The 13538-nt window shown below is 37.1% G+C and overlaps 1 protein-coding gene across 5 annotated transcripts in view; it reads left to right on the forward strand.

Annotated features, from left to right (window-relative positions):
• LOC139976438 (von Willebrand factor A domain-containing protein 5B1-like) overlaps positions 1-13538 on the forward strand; it is a 76168-nt gene that overhangs the window by 45655 nt on the left and 16975 nt on the right. For all 5 annotated transcript variants that reach the window (XM_071985163.1, XM_071985161.1, XM_071985162.1 and 2 more), the window contains exon 2: positions 3052-4503. In XM_071985163.1, the coding sequence (XP_071841264.1) occupies positions 3080-4503 (1424 nt within the window). In that variant the 5' untranslated portion in view covers positions 3052-3079. The remainder of the gene's footprint in view (positions 1-3051; positions 4504-13538) is intronic.

Genomic DNA, 13538 nt, shown 5'->3' on the forward strand with positions numbered 1-13538 from the left:
GTCTGAGAATGTTTTTACCTCTAGGCCAATTGATTCCCGTCAGCTTCGATTATAGCTTTAATCAAGAATAGACACTAATGGATAAGTCAATGTTATCAATATACTTTGTTAAATCAATTTGATTATGCTTACCATCCATAATGAGAAAGACAAAGGACCTTTTTTTGTGTTATGGAAAGTGGATATAATTTTGATGCACTTGCTTTATTGTTCTGATGGTTAATAAATCTCCACAAAATGATAGCCCTTTATTATTTAAATTTAATATTCTGATAATAAATTCATCATTCAAATTGACATTGTCAGATAACGACATACTAACAACGATATACTTAAAACCTTCACATTTAAATAATATTAGCTTAAATTGATTGATTTTAAATTCAAGTCATTCCTCGATGAAATCGGTGTTCATGATTTGAATATTTACATGCAAGTTTGACAAGAATATTGGAATTTCAGGAGGGTAGTTGGGGGGGGGGGGGGTGCTGGGAGGATTAGGGTTAGTGTTAAAGAAAACCAGAGCAATTAATTCCTCGAGTGCAAAGATGCATCGTGCAAAGAGCTTTATAACTTGAATAATTCTTTCCAATGATGTTGATGGTAGCGAAATGTCATTTAAGAGCTTGGAAATGTTGTACTTGCCATACGAGAAGAGCAATAACGTTACGGTTTTTCTTGTTATAACCTTCAAAGTTCAATCATTTCTAGAACGTTTAGGCTTCTTAAATGTCATGCCAGGAAGAACAGTATCTTAGGCATAATCAGCTAAAGTACTTTCCTTCTAAATATTAGTCAAATATTTGATCAAGATAAAAATTTGTAAATGCAACTCTTGTCGAACAAAACGCAAATAACAACCAGAGCAACTTCTTTATCTTATGAATATGTAAATGATCAACAGCTTCACGTCGTTCAAATGTTAATTTTGGGTGATGAAGCCTGTGATTAAAACAGTTGAAAACATGTGAAATTGCTGTAAAATATAAGTTGCCGAAAAAACGACGGTGAGATAATTCGTTGGATCTAACACGGAACATACTTATGAACTGATCAGTCTTGCGCAACCATTTTAATAAACTGTGGAAGTGTTAAATCGGGCCGACGAATACTCAGCTGCAGTATATGATGAACTTTGCGTTGGATCTAAACCATTATTGTAACATTACGTGATGAAAAATATGTAAAGTCTATATGTTTGATCAATCTTGTGAGTAATTGAGTCATTTTTTTTTAAATATCTGCGAATGATTTATGATCGTTTCAACACTTTTCAGTGATTAAAAAAAACGTCTACAACTATAAGTGAGTGATTCATCATTTTTTTAACCTTCAAATCATTGAATTTATCAAATTAGATATGTAATCATCTTGTTAGTTTTTTTTTTAGCTAAGTGATGAATTATTAACTTGTACATTAGTGGAATGGAACAAATTTGTTATCTTAAAGGCAATATTTAAAAAAAATATCAAATTAATCATTCGTAACATGCTTGAATTAATATCTCTTGAGAATCGTAAAAACCTGATTTTATATTTTATAAGCAATTTCAGCATCGTCAGTTGGGGAAAAATGATCAGTTGAGGAATTGTTTCAAAATTAAAATAATATTTTATTGAACGACCTTGCGTTCCGACCTATTTATAATTGATAATCTAAATATATCTCAGAATGCGTTATCTGCTGTCTCAGACCTTATAATCCAATACAAGGGAGTCGGTTCATGCCTGTACAAAAATCAGTCGTGGTAATTACCTTCACCACCCCCTCCACAACCCCCACTCCCGCCTTCAACTCCGAATCCTGTGCATATCGTGTATTGAGTAACACTTTCTCCTACAAAAACAGTAATATGCCAATTGATATGTATTATTCCAAGGTATTGTAGGTTAAATCAAGGATATTTTGTGTTAACCTTAAAATTGAAAAATGGTCAAATGATACATTGAAAAGTTCTTGAAATGATCATATTTGTCATAACGGCCACGTCCTTGGCGATATCCTTTCAATTTAAATGTGCATCATGTTGTGATATGAAACTAGTTTCCCAACAGATTCAGTCCTTTATTGCTAAGCCTACATGTAACCTTGAATGTCTTTCCCTTCACACCCCGATTTGACGCTTGTATGTTATCACTCCTTGCATACAAAATTGAGACGAAAGTCTGGAAATATCCCATTCCTGAAATATATATAAGTTTGCAGATTCTGTCATCGTGGCTTTAGAAATATTAGACTAAAGTGAGGTAGTTACAGAGGCAAAGTTGGTGTTATGGAAAACCTGTGCATTAATTAATAATAACCTCTATCAATATTTATTTATTTCATAAGGTTTTTTTCAAAAGCTTTCTCTCAAGAGAAAGAGAGAGATGGGTGGGCATAGAGAGAATGTTTAGTGATAATATTGTTCACATGATATATAAATTCATCGTACCCTATATATTGTTCTGTTTCGTAAACAGATAAGTTTTCAACCCAAATTCAATTCTCCTTGAGAAACAGTTTTTACAACCTGCAGCTGTGGAGCAAACTTTCCCATCTTTTCTATTTGAATTTCATAATTCTGTACATATTAGGTTTTGACATAGTATTTGTTGAATTGTGTGAGAGTTGTTTAAAGAACAGAATAACAACATGCATTTACTGTAACTTAGCAACTAAGTAATAGCCAAAAGTGTTGATTGTCTTCTAGTGAGGCCACTCAGAGGACAAGTGTTTGCGATGGGTTGCGAGTTCATTTTCTTTACGCTCTGATAAATTTCGACCTCATGAAGGTTTGATGTCTGCCTACTTGGCTAGTGCCCCATCAACCTCGCAGCAATAGATATCGAGAGAGTGTGAGAGAGAGATTGCTGTGTCGAAATGTGCTAAACACATATGTTTACAAGAAAGAGGCTGTTCAAAAGATTAATCTGGTAATATAGGTAGCTAAACTTGTCTGTCAAGAATTTTTGTAATAACCATAATAATGATAAAGAATAAAACAAGCTCTTTCAGACTCAGGAAGATGGTCTTGCTTTATGATATTTGTCTTCCTGTCACCTCTACAGAATCACTAACATCGAGACTCTTGCAAAAATGCCAGGCCTTATCAACCGCCATACACGGGCGCCTCTTGTCCTACAATCGTGCTGTGTCTCCGCCTGCGTTAATGGGTTGTCCCTCGGGATTGCGGCCTCTTTGACTTACTTCAATCAAGAAGATCACGTGGTAGAAGGTGTGTTCTGCATGTGTCTTGATCAGTTTAGTAGTATAGCTGGATTCGAGGCTCGTCTGATGCAAGGGAGGACAATCACCGCTCAGTTGAAAGACAAGCGAGAGGTCGAACATTTCAACGAAATTCTGACGGGGCACACTGGCATCAGTAACTCCAATCACAATCTTCTTCCACCTGGGAAATTTGCGCTAAGTGAATATCATAGTAAAGAGGTCTTCTGCGCAAATGTGGGCACGATACGACCTCACGGTAACGTGACGATATTACTGAGTGTTTCATCTTTACTAACAACTTGTCGAAATGGCATAACCAAAATGACATTCCCTTTGGTGTTTACCCCACGCTACCAGCCGGATGAAACCAGCACTCACTCTTCCGGTGGTTCTCCTTCAAGGGCTCGCACCCCTCCAGATTATTCAAACCGTTCACTTCTGGATCTATGTGAAGATGTCGTTACGAATCAACAGCAGTATGAGTTCGAATTCCAACTTGAAGTTCGAGCACCGACTCTTCTTTCCGGAGTGTCAAGCCCATCTCATGCAATCCGAGTAGACGCCGATCCTTTTGCCGACGACGCTTCGGATGTCTTTGTGACATTGGCAGAACCTCACCCGATGGATCGTGATCTTGAAATTATGATCCATTACCCGAAACCACATACACCTGTCGTGATCCTTGAACATGGCGATATCAGTCCCGATGAATACGAACATTTCGTCAAAACCGATCGAGAATTTATGAGATCAGAACGGCAAGTGGCCGACTCGGAGAAATCAAAAGAGTACTTAGCACAGAGGATACATAAGGATATCATGCATAATGCGACATTGATGCTGAATTACTGTCCTGACTTTGAACGATTAACCAATCAATTGCTACAATCTCATCGGTTCGATGTTCCCGGTGAACTGATCATGCTTGTCGATAGAAGCGGTAATATGAGTGGCGAGTACATCGCCAACACTCGCGAGACATTGATGATGATCTTGAAGAGCCTCCCTATCAACTGTCGCTTCAACATCGTCGGCTTTGGCTCTGGCTTCAAACCACTGTTTGCTGCAAGTCGAGCCTACAGCCAAGAGGCAGTGAGCGAGGCAAGTACCTACGTCATGAGAATGAGAGCTGATTTAGGCAACATTACGAATTTATTCAGTCCCCTCTGGTGGGTCTATCGTCAAGTAGCCGTTCGAGGTCATCCGAGGCAGTTATTTGTGCTCACAAATGGTAGTGTAACGGGTACAGCAGAGATATTGGACCTGGTAAAGAGTAACGTTGGTGCAACAAGGTAAGTTTTACGATTATGTTATTAAATATCAATGTAACCTTATTTTTAATGTGATTACTTTGTCGACCTATAGAGAGAAGATTTCGAATTAAATTTAACATGCTGCTAAAGAATACAAAGCAATTTTACCTAAAGTTCACTATTTTTAAGATATTTTATGATCGTAATTCCCTCTATATTCCACCACCTCTCACAAATTCTCTTCCAAAATGTATAAAGCATAGGTAATGATTGACATGTCATTTCTATTATAACAAAAAGTGTATATTTTAGTAACCTTCAGTTAGATCAGTTTCATCCGTCCAAATGTTATACGAAACTTGAAATAGTTCTGGACAATACTCGATAGAGATGAAGAGTCCCAAACGGCGTGCCATGACAAGAAACGAGCGGAATTCGGCAGTCGCTCTTAACGTTGATATCATTGCACTAAGTTGCTATCACGCACGGTAACTACAACACGTTACTCATTCCCCATTTCTTAACACGCTTTATAGATCTTTCTATCGGATTATGAATTCTTTCCCCTTTTTCACTTTTACATTTCAACAATTTAACCAATTTATCTTGCGAAGCACGACATATGCTATGCCGCCCCACTGCGAACGTACGTCGTTCATTTTGGCAATAAGGGATTAGCTAACTAGGCCATACACGTATGTATTACGTCTCTGTCGAGATCATGGCTGGGAATATTTAAGGTGGACTCTCGCGTACTCAATAATATTCATTGCCCGCCCTAGTTACGGACTGCAATTAGATTTGTCCTAAATAACATGACTTCTCAGCTCCTTTTACCTAAATTACCTTTTCTTTAATACTAACAAGCAAAGGTAAAGAGAGAAATTCAACGGTTTAGGGGAGAATTTATCACAATAAATATATAGACTTATTTACCGGCTGCGATCTACATGCTATAACAAGTTCGTACTCTTGTGCAGAGCAAGCTTAGCAATATTGATTGGGACTTCATGTAAGTGGTGAATAAATTGACTTCGAGGTTGTTTGTGAAATATTTTCAAGGGGTATAGCAAGCTTACCAAGGGGGGGGGGGGGCCTTAACGAAACACCACAGTGAAAGGTACAAAAGGTTATCATATAACGATACTTGAGACAGTACGAAGGGCTATGCAAAATTTACAATTTCAAAGAGATAGGAGCTCATTCTTTGCGATTTTTCGGAAATGGTCACATCTTTCATGATTGATTTCCATCTTCTACTCAATGTTAGTTATTTCAGTTAATTAAACAATTAAAATTAGATATCAAAGGTAATTTTAACAAATTTATCTCTTATAGTGTGAATACTTTCACTCGTATTAGAGTGAAATTGACAGAGGATCAACTCTCATTGCTCTAAGAGTAGTTATTAGGATTAACTCTCCCAGTCAAAAGGATGTTTTTGTTTTGCTGTTGGAGTTAAAAAATTGGCATTTTCTACATTTGACGCACAAGTTTAACAAAGTTAGAAGTGAACGAATAGGTTGCTACGTAAATTTTGACGCAAACATGTCTAACACTTATTTTGATTTTGTTGAACAGTACTATTCGAACCGTGAAATTATGACTAATGTAGGCATCATATGCCATTGATGTAATTATAATAGTAAATATACTCTGCTAAATCAATGACTGGAATCACTTTAAATAACCAGTGTGGGGTTAATTAGATAAAGTCGTTAAATCACACGCAACTTGGTTTGCAGTTAATGTAAATCGATAATTTTTGTTCGAACCAATCACGCAACGAGTGCATCATTTCCTTATGACTCATAACACTTAGCGTTATACATTTGTTTACTTCACATGTAATTTGGACAAGAAGAGAAGTAAGAACTGTGTATTTGCAGTTGTATAATGAAGTTGTGGGGTTACTTTTTAGTATTTTGCAGATGTTTGACACTATAAAACAGTTTTTTGATTACTCTTGTACTAATTTACTACTAGATGTTTGATACTACACGGTAAAAATCATATCGAACCATATCAATATATACAGTTAAGTAATTTGACATATCGCATTTTCGTGTACTCATTAATACACTATATTACGTAGTATATGTTTGGGAGAACACTAAGAATAATTGCTTTTATGCTTGTCATATATATTACCCACCGTCGATTATCTTAGTCTGAAGAGCAATCAATGAAACCCTATACAATCGGCCTTTTTTAATTTGCGGCAAAGATTTCGAGAAATGTTGGTAACTTGGTTGAAGTGAGTACGTATTTGTACTCATATTCCAGCATAGTTGACTGTACTCGTACTCGACATCGTGGTTTGTACTAGTGCGGCGTACTCGTAAACCTATATTAGCATAGTTATAACTGTACGCGTACTCGACATCTTGGTTTGTACTCGTACGGCGTACTCGTAAGCGTATATTAACATAGGTAACTGTACGCGTACTCGACATCGTGGTTTGTACTAGTGCGGCGTACTCGTAAACCTATATTAGCATAGTTATAACTGTACGCGTACTCGACATCGTGGTTTGTACTCGTACGACGTACTCGTAAACCTATATTATCGTAGTTAGCTATACGCATACTCTACATCGTGGTTTGTAATCGTACTCGTAAACTTATTCTAGCATAGTTAACTGTACGCGTACTCGACATCATGGTTTGTACCCGCATGGCGTACTCGTATACTTATATTAGCATAGTTAACTGTACGCGTACTCGACGTGGTGGTTTGTACTCGTACAGTGTACTCGTATACTTATTCTAGCATAGTTACTTGTACTAGTTCTCATCATGGAGGATTTGTACTCTGTCTTGCACTGTGATACTCGGGAGTACTTGTTAGGTCTATAAATACCATAGTGCAAAGGTAAGAGACTGTACTCGCGAATAGAGCTTTATATGCGAACTCATACCAGTTGTTCTTTTGCTCATTGATGAACTCATAATATTGGTATACCATACCAAAATTAGAATAGTGCACGTCCGCCTTATAGGTTAACCGCGGAAAGTAATCCTAAATTGACCTGTAAATAACCTTCATTACTGTAGTGGCATTTTTGTTCATTTATCATCATTCCTTTCCATGCTTGGATGTTGAAGAGGGTGAAATAAACTACCGATGGGATATAAATCTGGAGGATTGAAGGTGCTTTAAGGTATTTTATTGGAAATCCTGGGTGTAACAAGAAAATTTTCGCAGCGAGACGAGAGCTTGCAGATGGGCTGCGGAGCACTATGCTAAATTTTGAACTTTTCAAGCTCAAAATCTAAAGAGTCATGGTGGCAAAAGTTGAATGTGCTGTGATAGACCAAGCTTATAAAATTGTGGATAGGACATGTCAGTTGAAAACTTTTATCTTTGCTCTAACGGCCTTGGAAAGTGACCAATTTCGGTTGTAAATCAATGGAGCAATTAACTGTATAAGACACCTGTATATCTGCCGTTGACTAAATAACATTATATACAATATTTTGTACAACTCAAATATAACTCATCAAAATCTCTATGCAAAACAATACATCGATTTTTTCCTTCTTAACGATCCACAACGATCAGTAGATCTCCTTGAAATAATTATCTACATTTTAAAATTTGTTTTTATTAAGTCAGAAGTGATAGTATACAGCTCGGACTGTAGTTTTGATAACAAACACGTATTAAATGCTGAGGAAAATTAGGCGCCAAGTTTCCGGTCTTGACAGTGAGATGATCGCTACTGCGATAGGCTACTGCAGAATTATCCTAACGTTTTTATGCATGTATTTCCACAAACGTGAATCATGTAAACCATGTCTCGATAAAATTAATATAATGAATATCATGATTGTTGTTGACATGAAATGAATGATGAGAATGGATTTCAAGAATTTTCAAAGAGAGAAAAATTCCTAAAACCTATTTCAAGATTTACAATGAAAAAAAAAGAGGAATTTTTACATTCTCTACAAATTGAGAAACATGTTTCTCGCGAGATTGCTATCCTCGAGCAATTTACGTTCGCTGTAATTTTAAAGTCCAGTTCTAACCACAAAATGTACTCAGTGCATGTTATAAATTTGGTTCTCGTGGTTTCTGGGAAATTTTAATCACATTTCAAGGCCAGATCTATCTTATTGCGTTTTCTGATAAAACTAGAAACATTAACGAATTCCTACAAAATGAGACTTCATTAGGAGTGACAAATCCCCACTGTCATGGTCTGCATTAATTTCACAGCGAAATCTCCAAATTTAAAGGGAGACGAGAATTTGTTGTGGGAGTGGCTAGGGCACGGGGAGGGGGACGGGGATGAGGATGGGGATGTGGAGGCGGGAGTTCATAGTGCTCTTTCTGACCTGTAGAGGAAATAAACACTCGAGGATGGGAAGCAGGAGGGGGAGGGGAGGAGGGAGTTGATAGTGCTTACTCTGTCTAAACATGTAGTGGAAATGAAAACTCCATGAACCCATTTTCAGTTCTCTTTCTCTTGGGAAGTGGGGGGGGGGCGGCGGGGTAGGTGACAGGACAAACATGCTTGCAAATATTGAGACCTGATAGCACCAACACATTTTCAGTTCTAGTTTAATGAGGCTTAATTCCTGTACCCTTGGTTTTGATTCAACATTAAATAAGTATCTTCGTGTTTAAAATATGAATAGTTTGAGATTACATTTAAGAAATCGTGGCACCGAAATGACATTTGGGCAGAAATTAGAAGTTAATATTTCATATTAAACAATGATGAATGAATGTCATCTCTTCTTGCACCTTACTTCTTTATCTTAACCCATTGCTTTAGAAATCACGTAGCATCTCCGGCAAAGTATGTTGCTTTCACTACATATTGACATGACCGGATATACCGCCAATGAAAAATAAAATAATTCTGTCATTTGTCCTTGAAACAATTTGGTACGCATTGTAAACATGGCATTTGAAACTCTCGGATTATATGTTCATTGGTATTGATTTTTGCGTAGCGTTGTGTGATGAGTTTGGTTTCGTTCGCTGAAAGGGTCATTTTTCTTCATATGATATAATATATCACTGGAAAAATACAACGTATGACACTGATTTCCATTTTGTTTAAAAGTCAATAGTTTGTAAGAAATCTAACGGTTGAAATACAACTTATTAACTTATGAAACTGATTATTGTTTGTCCTTATTGTGGTACACCTATAAAAAACACATTGCATACTGGAAAATTTGACTTATCAACTCTTCATTTTCAGTATATATCCTGCTCTTACAAGAGGTGTATTCATGTTCATCAATTCCTATCAATCGACGTTTTCGCTAAATTTTCAATTTAGTTCACTTATTTCTATCACCTTTCAAATCGGTCAATCTTTCAACACAGCTCCGGTGTCTCATCAGCACTGGCTAATTAAAAATCGGTTTTCTTTAACTTCATTACTCTCCTTTACCATGCGTTTCTCTAGATCAATATTCATTTATTTGAAAAAAATCGTTCATTTCCAACTTCAAGGAAAATGCTATTAAATTTTGTAGCGATCTCAGATTTAAAATTCGAGGTCAATTACACTGAGATGAAGATGTCTGAAATGTTGGTTTTTAAACAGAGTCATGAAACCAGATGGGCAATGTTGTTCGTATTCACATGTACGAAATCTAGTATAGATATATCATACACCATTAGAAGCATATTTCGGGTGACAGACAATTTAAGAGTAATATTGATGAGAACATTGTTCGTTATTTTAACTTAAAGCTCCCGTCGAAAATGTCTTCAGGGAGTATGTTCTTGAAATGGTTTACTTAGTAGGAGTACAACAACATGAGTACGAGTTCAAGAGGGCTTCCCTTGGTATAAGTAAAGATACGAGAACAATAATCTAAGCTCGAGTACTTAACGTTATTGTAACGCGGCTGTAATTTCTGAGTCGCATATAGGACTCTGAAGAAAATAAGCTCTTAATAGACGTAATACAAATATTCATTGCGCGTATTGAAACTTTCGTAGACACGAACGAGCTTGCTTTAGCCTAACGCGGACAATTCATGGGAATTGTATTTGCAACATGCAGCACCTACTATTAGTGTAATACTAACTAGTAACGTTAGTTGGTTTGTTAGACGCTCGTGACACGAATCAATCATGGCAAACGCATGGAGTCTAAATACAATAAACAATAGACTTCACCTATTGTTTAGTCCTAAGGCACTAGGCCTTTGATATAATCCACGGTATGTTCCAACAATTTCAAATTAACGTGTTGTTCAAATTGACTAAACAGTGCATGGGTATTTTCCATTTATTGTTTATATTGTAATTTTTTATTGTATATATTGTACAAAAATCAGTGTTTTATAGCTGTCTACAACATTTCAAAAATAAATCTTGTGCATAAAGTCATTCTTGTATGGCATTCATTACACACGTGTCTTACAGATTTCCAACAGGTATTGGCATTTACGTAAATGCACTTTCCCAGTTACCTTTTCATTTGTTTTAATAAATTGAATTGATCGATCGATATGACAAAATCCATAAATTATAAAGTTCAAAAATCCAAGATGAAAGTAGGTCGGAGTGAGCTGTAGGTTGAACGGCTCTCTCCCTCTCTCTCTCTCTCTAAAAGAAATAAAAAGAAATATTATTTATAAATGTATATTAAAAACGTTGATCTAACTTGAATGTCAAGACGTTTTTCACCACGACGTATTATCACGTGGTATGAATGTGTCCATGTTTCCATGGAAACTCAAGATATATACCAATTACTGACACTGAGAAAACAAATTTAAAAATACTAATCAGTTCTTTACGCAAATCTCAAGTTTAAATTGTTTTTACCCCGAAACTTGTTGTCAAAAGAAAATATATCGGAGCAATCATTTACTGGCTTTTAGAAAGGAAACAGAAGAAAACAGACCGACATTAAATGTCAAAGCTGCTTAGCCGTAAGAGAGGCAATTTACAAGTATACACATTTTTGGTGACATTTTATCAAATCTCGGGCGATCGGAATCTCGTTAAACAGTGATTGACGCTAATGTCCCTGCGGAACTCTTTTAAAAGATTGGCCTTTAAATAATGGCATGTGAATAGTTGGACTTTGAATATGAGCTTATGCGTCATAAATGGAGCCTTTACCCAGTCACAGTTTTATTTAAAGAATGTCAATGTTTTAAAAATGTCAAGATATAACGTAAATGTTGATGAGGGTATGGACTCAATGAAGTGGACATAAAAAGAGCATATGTATGAATATCTTAAAAACTAGAAAAGCTATAGAAACTAACGTGTCAAGCACTTTTCCCCTTTTCGCGAACTATGACATATCAAGATGAAGATTCTGCCTGAATTCATCTTTCGAGTTAGATAGAAATAAAAATATCAACTAACAATTCGTCCTTCTCAAGTTCGTTTTCGTTTTGCCCCAGCTTTTTAGTACTAATTACTAATTTACTAGTTTACTTAGTACTTATCAGGTGCGTATCCAGGGGAGGGGGCGTTGGGGGCGCGCGCCCCCCGGGCAAGGAAAAGAGGAGAGAAAAAAAAGAGAAGAAAAAAGGGAAAAGGAGGGGGAAGAAAAGAAAAGGAGAGAAAGGAAGGGAAAAGAAAAAAGAGAGAAAAAGAAGAAAAGGAGGGAGTAGAAGATAGCCAAGACCTCGGGAAGAGAAAGAGGAATAGTCATAGTTTAAGCGCTGATCCCTATTATATACACAGGGTAGCCAGTGACAGATCAAGGATTACGGAGGGGGTGTGCGCCTCACCCTACCCCTTACACCGACAACTCCATTTTTGACGTTTCCATTTTTCCTCTCTCCCTAATGTATCTATATAAATACTATATATGGTCTATCATAACGCGTGTGTGTATGGACGCCTTAAACAATTGTACAAATTGTAGTACAATTGTGCTATATGGAACCAACTGTGGCTGGTCTTGAACTCGACCGAGTCGTCGGGGAACATGACGCATTTCGGGAAGGGGGCGACCGGCCCCCCCCCCCCCGAGCAAATTTTCTTTATGACATCGCTAGTAATTTCAAAATAGACAATGCTTAGATGCAACTTACAAGGCCTGGGAAGTGTCATTTCCAGCGATCTGGGAGGCATTTTCGGCCAAAATTTTTCTTGTACGCTTCGCGCCAACACATGGTGGCGCTTCGCTTAGCTAAATAGTTTGCCTACAGGCTTCGCCCCTCCCTTGGCAATTACTCGCTACACGCCTGTTCGAATTTGTAAAGCAAAGAGCAGATATAACATCATATCAGTGAGGCATTGAAATGCATGTTCCACGATGAACAGCCTCAAAAAACTGTCTATGTGTGTAGTCAAAGGCGTAGGAGCCCAATTGGATTTGGGGCTGTAACGACTTGCCCGAAAAAAAGCCGAAATTTTTCGCGCAAGAAGCGCGCGTTCAACATGACGATGCCAATATCATATAAGTAAGCATCGGTCATTACATTGCATGGCATCGTGTACCGCACGGTCCGTGAAAGTTGCACAGTATACCGCCGGATGCTAGTGTAAACAACCAAATGTCTTATGTAGATGGAGAAAAAGCATACAGATCCATTTATGTCAAAACTCTCTTTTACAGTAGTTATGTCGGCCAAGCTTACAACTTTATTTTAATTACCAAGGAGATCATTTTTAAGCTATTAATTGCTATTTATTTTTCTTTCAGTAGGTGCCCGAAAAAAATGGGAAAAATTGGTTGCGGGGGGGGGGGGGGGGGGCTGCAGACCCCGCCTCCTACGGGACCTACGCCTATGTGTGTAGTGTTCGGTTTCGATATACCTGATATCGGAAATATAGGCTATTTTTCATTTCCTTCAACCAAGTTTTATAATAGCCGTTATAAGAGGTTGCAATATTTCTACACCAATAAATTAACTGTGTCGGAATTTTCGACAGTTTCCTCACCAACATTCTTCATCATACTTTCTTCTACTCGTGCAATTTTGACCTGTCTATTAGGGGTTCAAGGAGATTTTTCTATATTGGTTGTCCATAGATTGAATTTTGTGCAACATTATGGGTATGTTTTGAAGTGATTTTTATTCACGAGAAATGTGAATTTTCAAATTCTCAACAAATAATGGGCTTA

The sequence above is a fragment of the Apostichopus japonicus genome, chromosome 11, assembly GCF_037975245.1.
Source record: "Apostichopus japonicus isolate 1M-3 chromosome 11, ASM3797524v1, whole genome shotgun sequence".
Taxonomy (NCBI): domain Eukaryota; kingdom Metazoa; phylum Echinodermata; class Holothuroidea; order Aspidochirotida; family Stichopodidae; genus Apostichopus; species Apostichopus japonicus.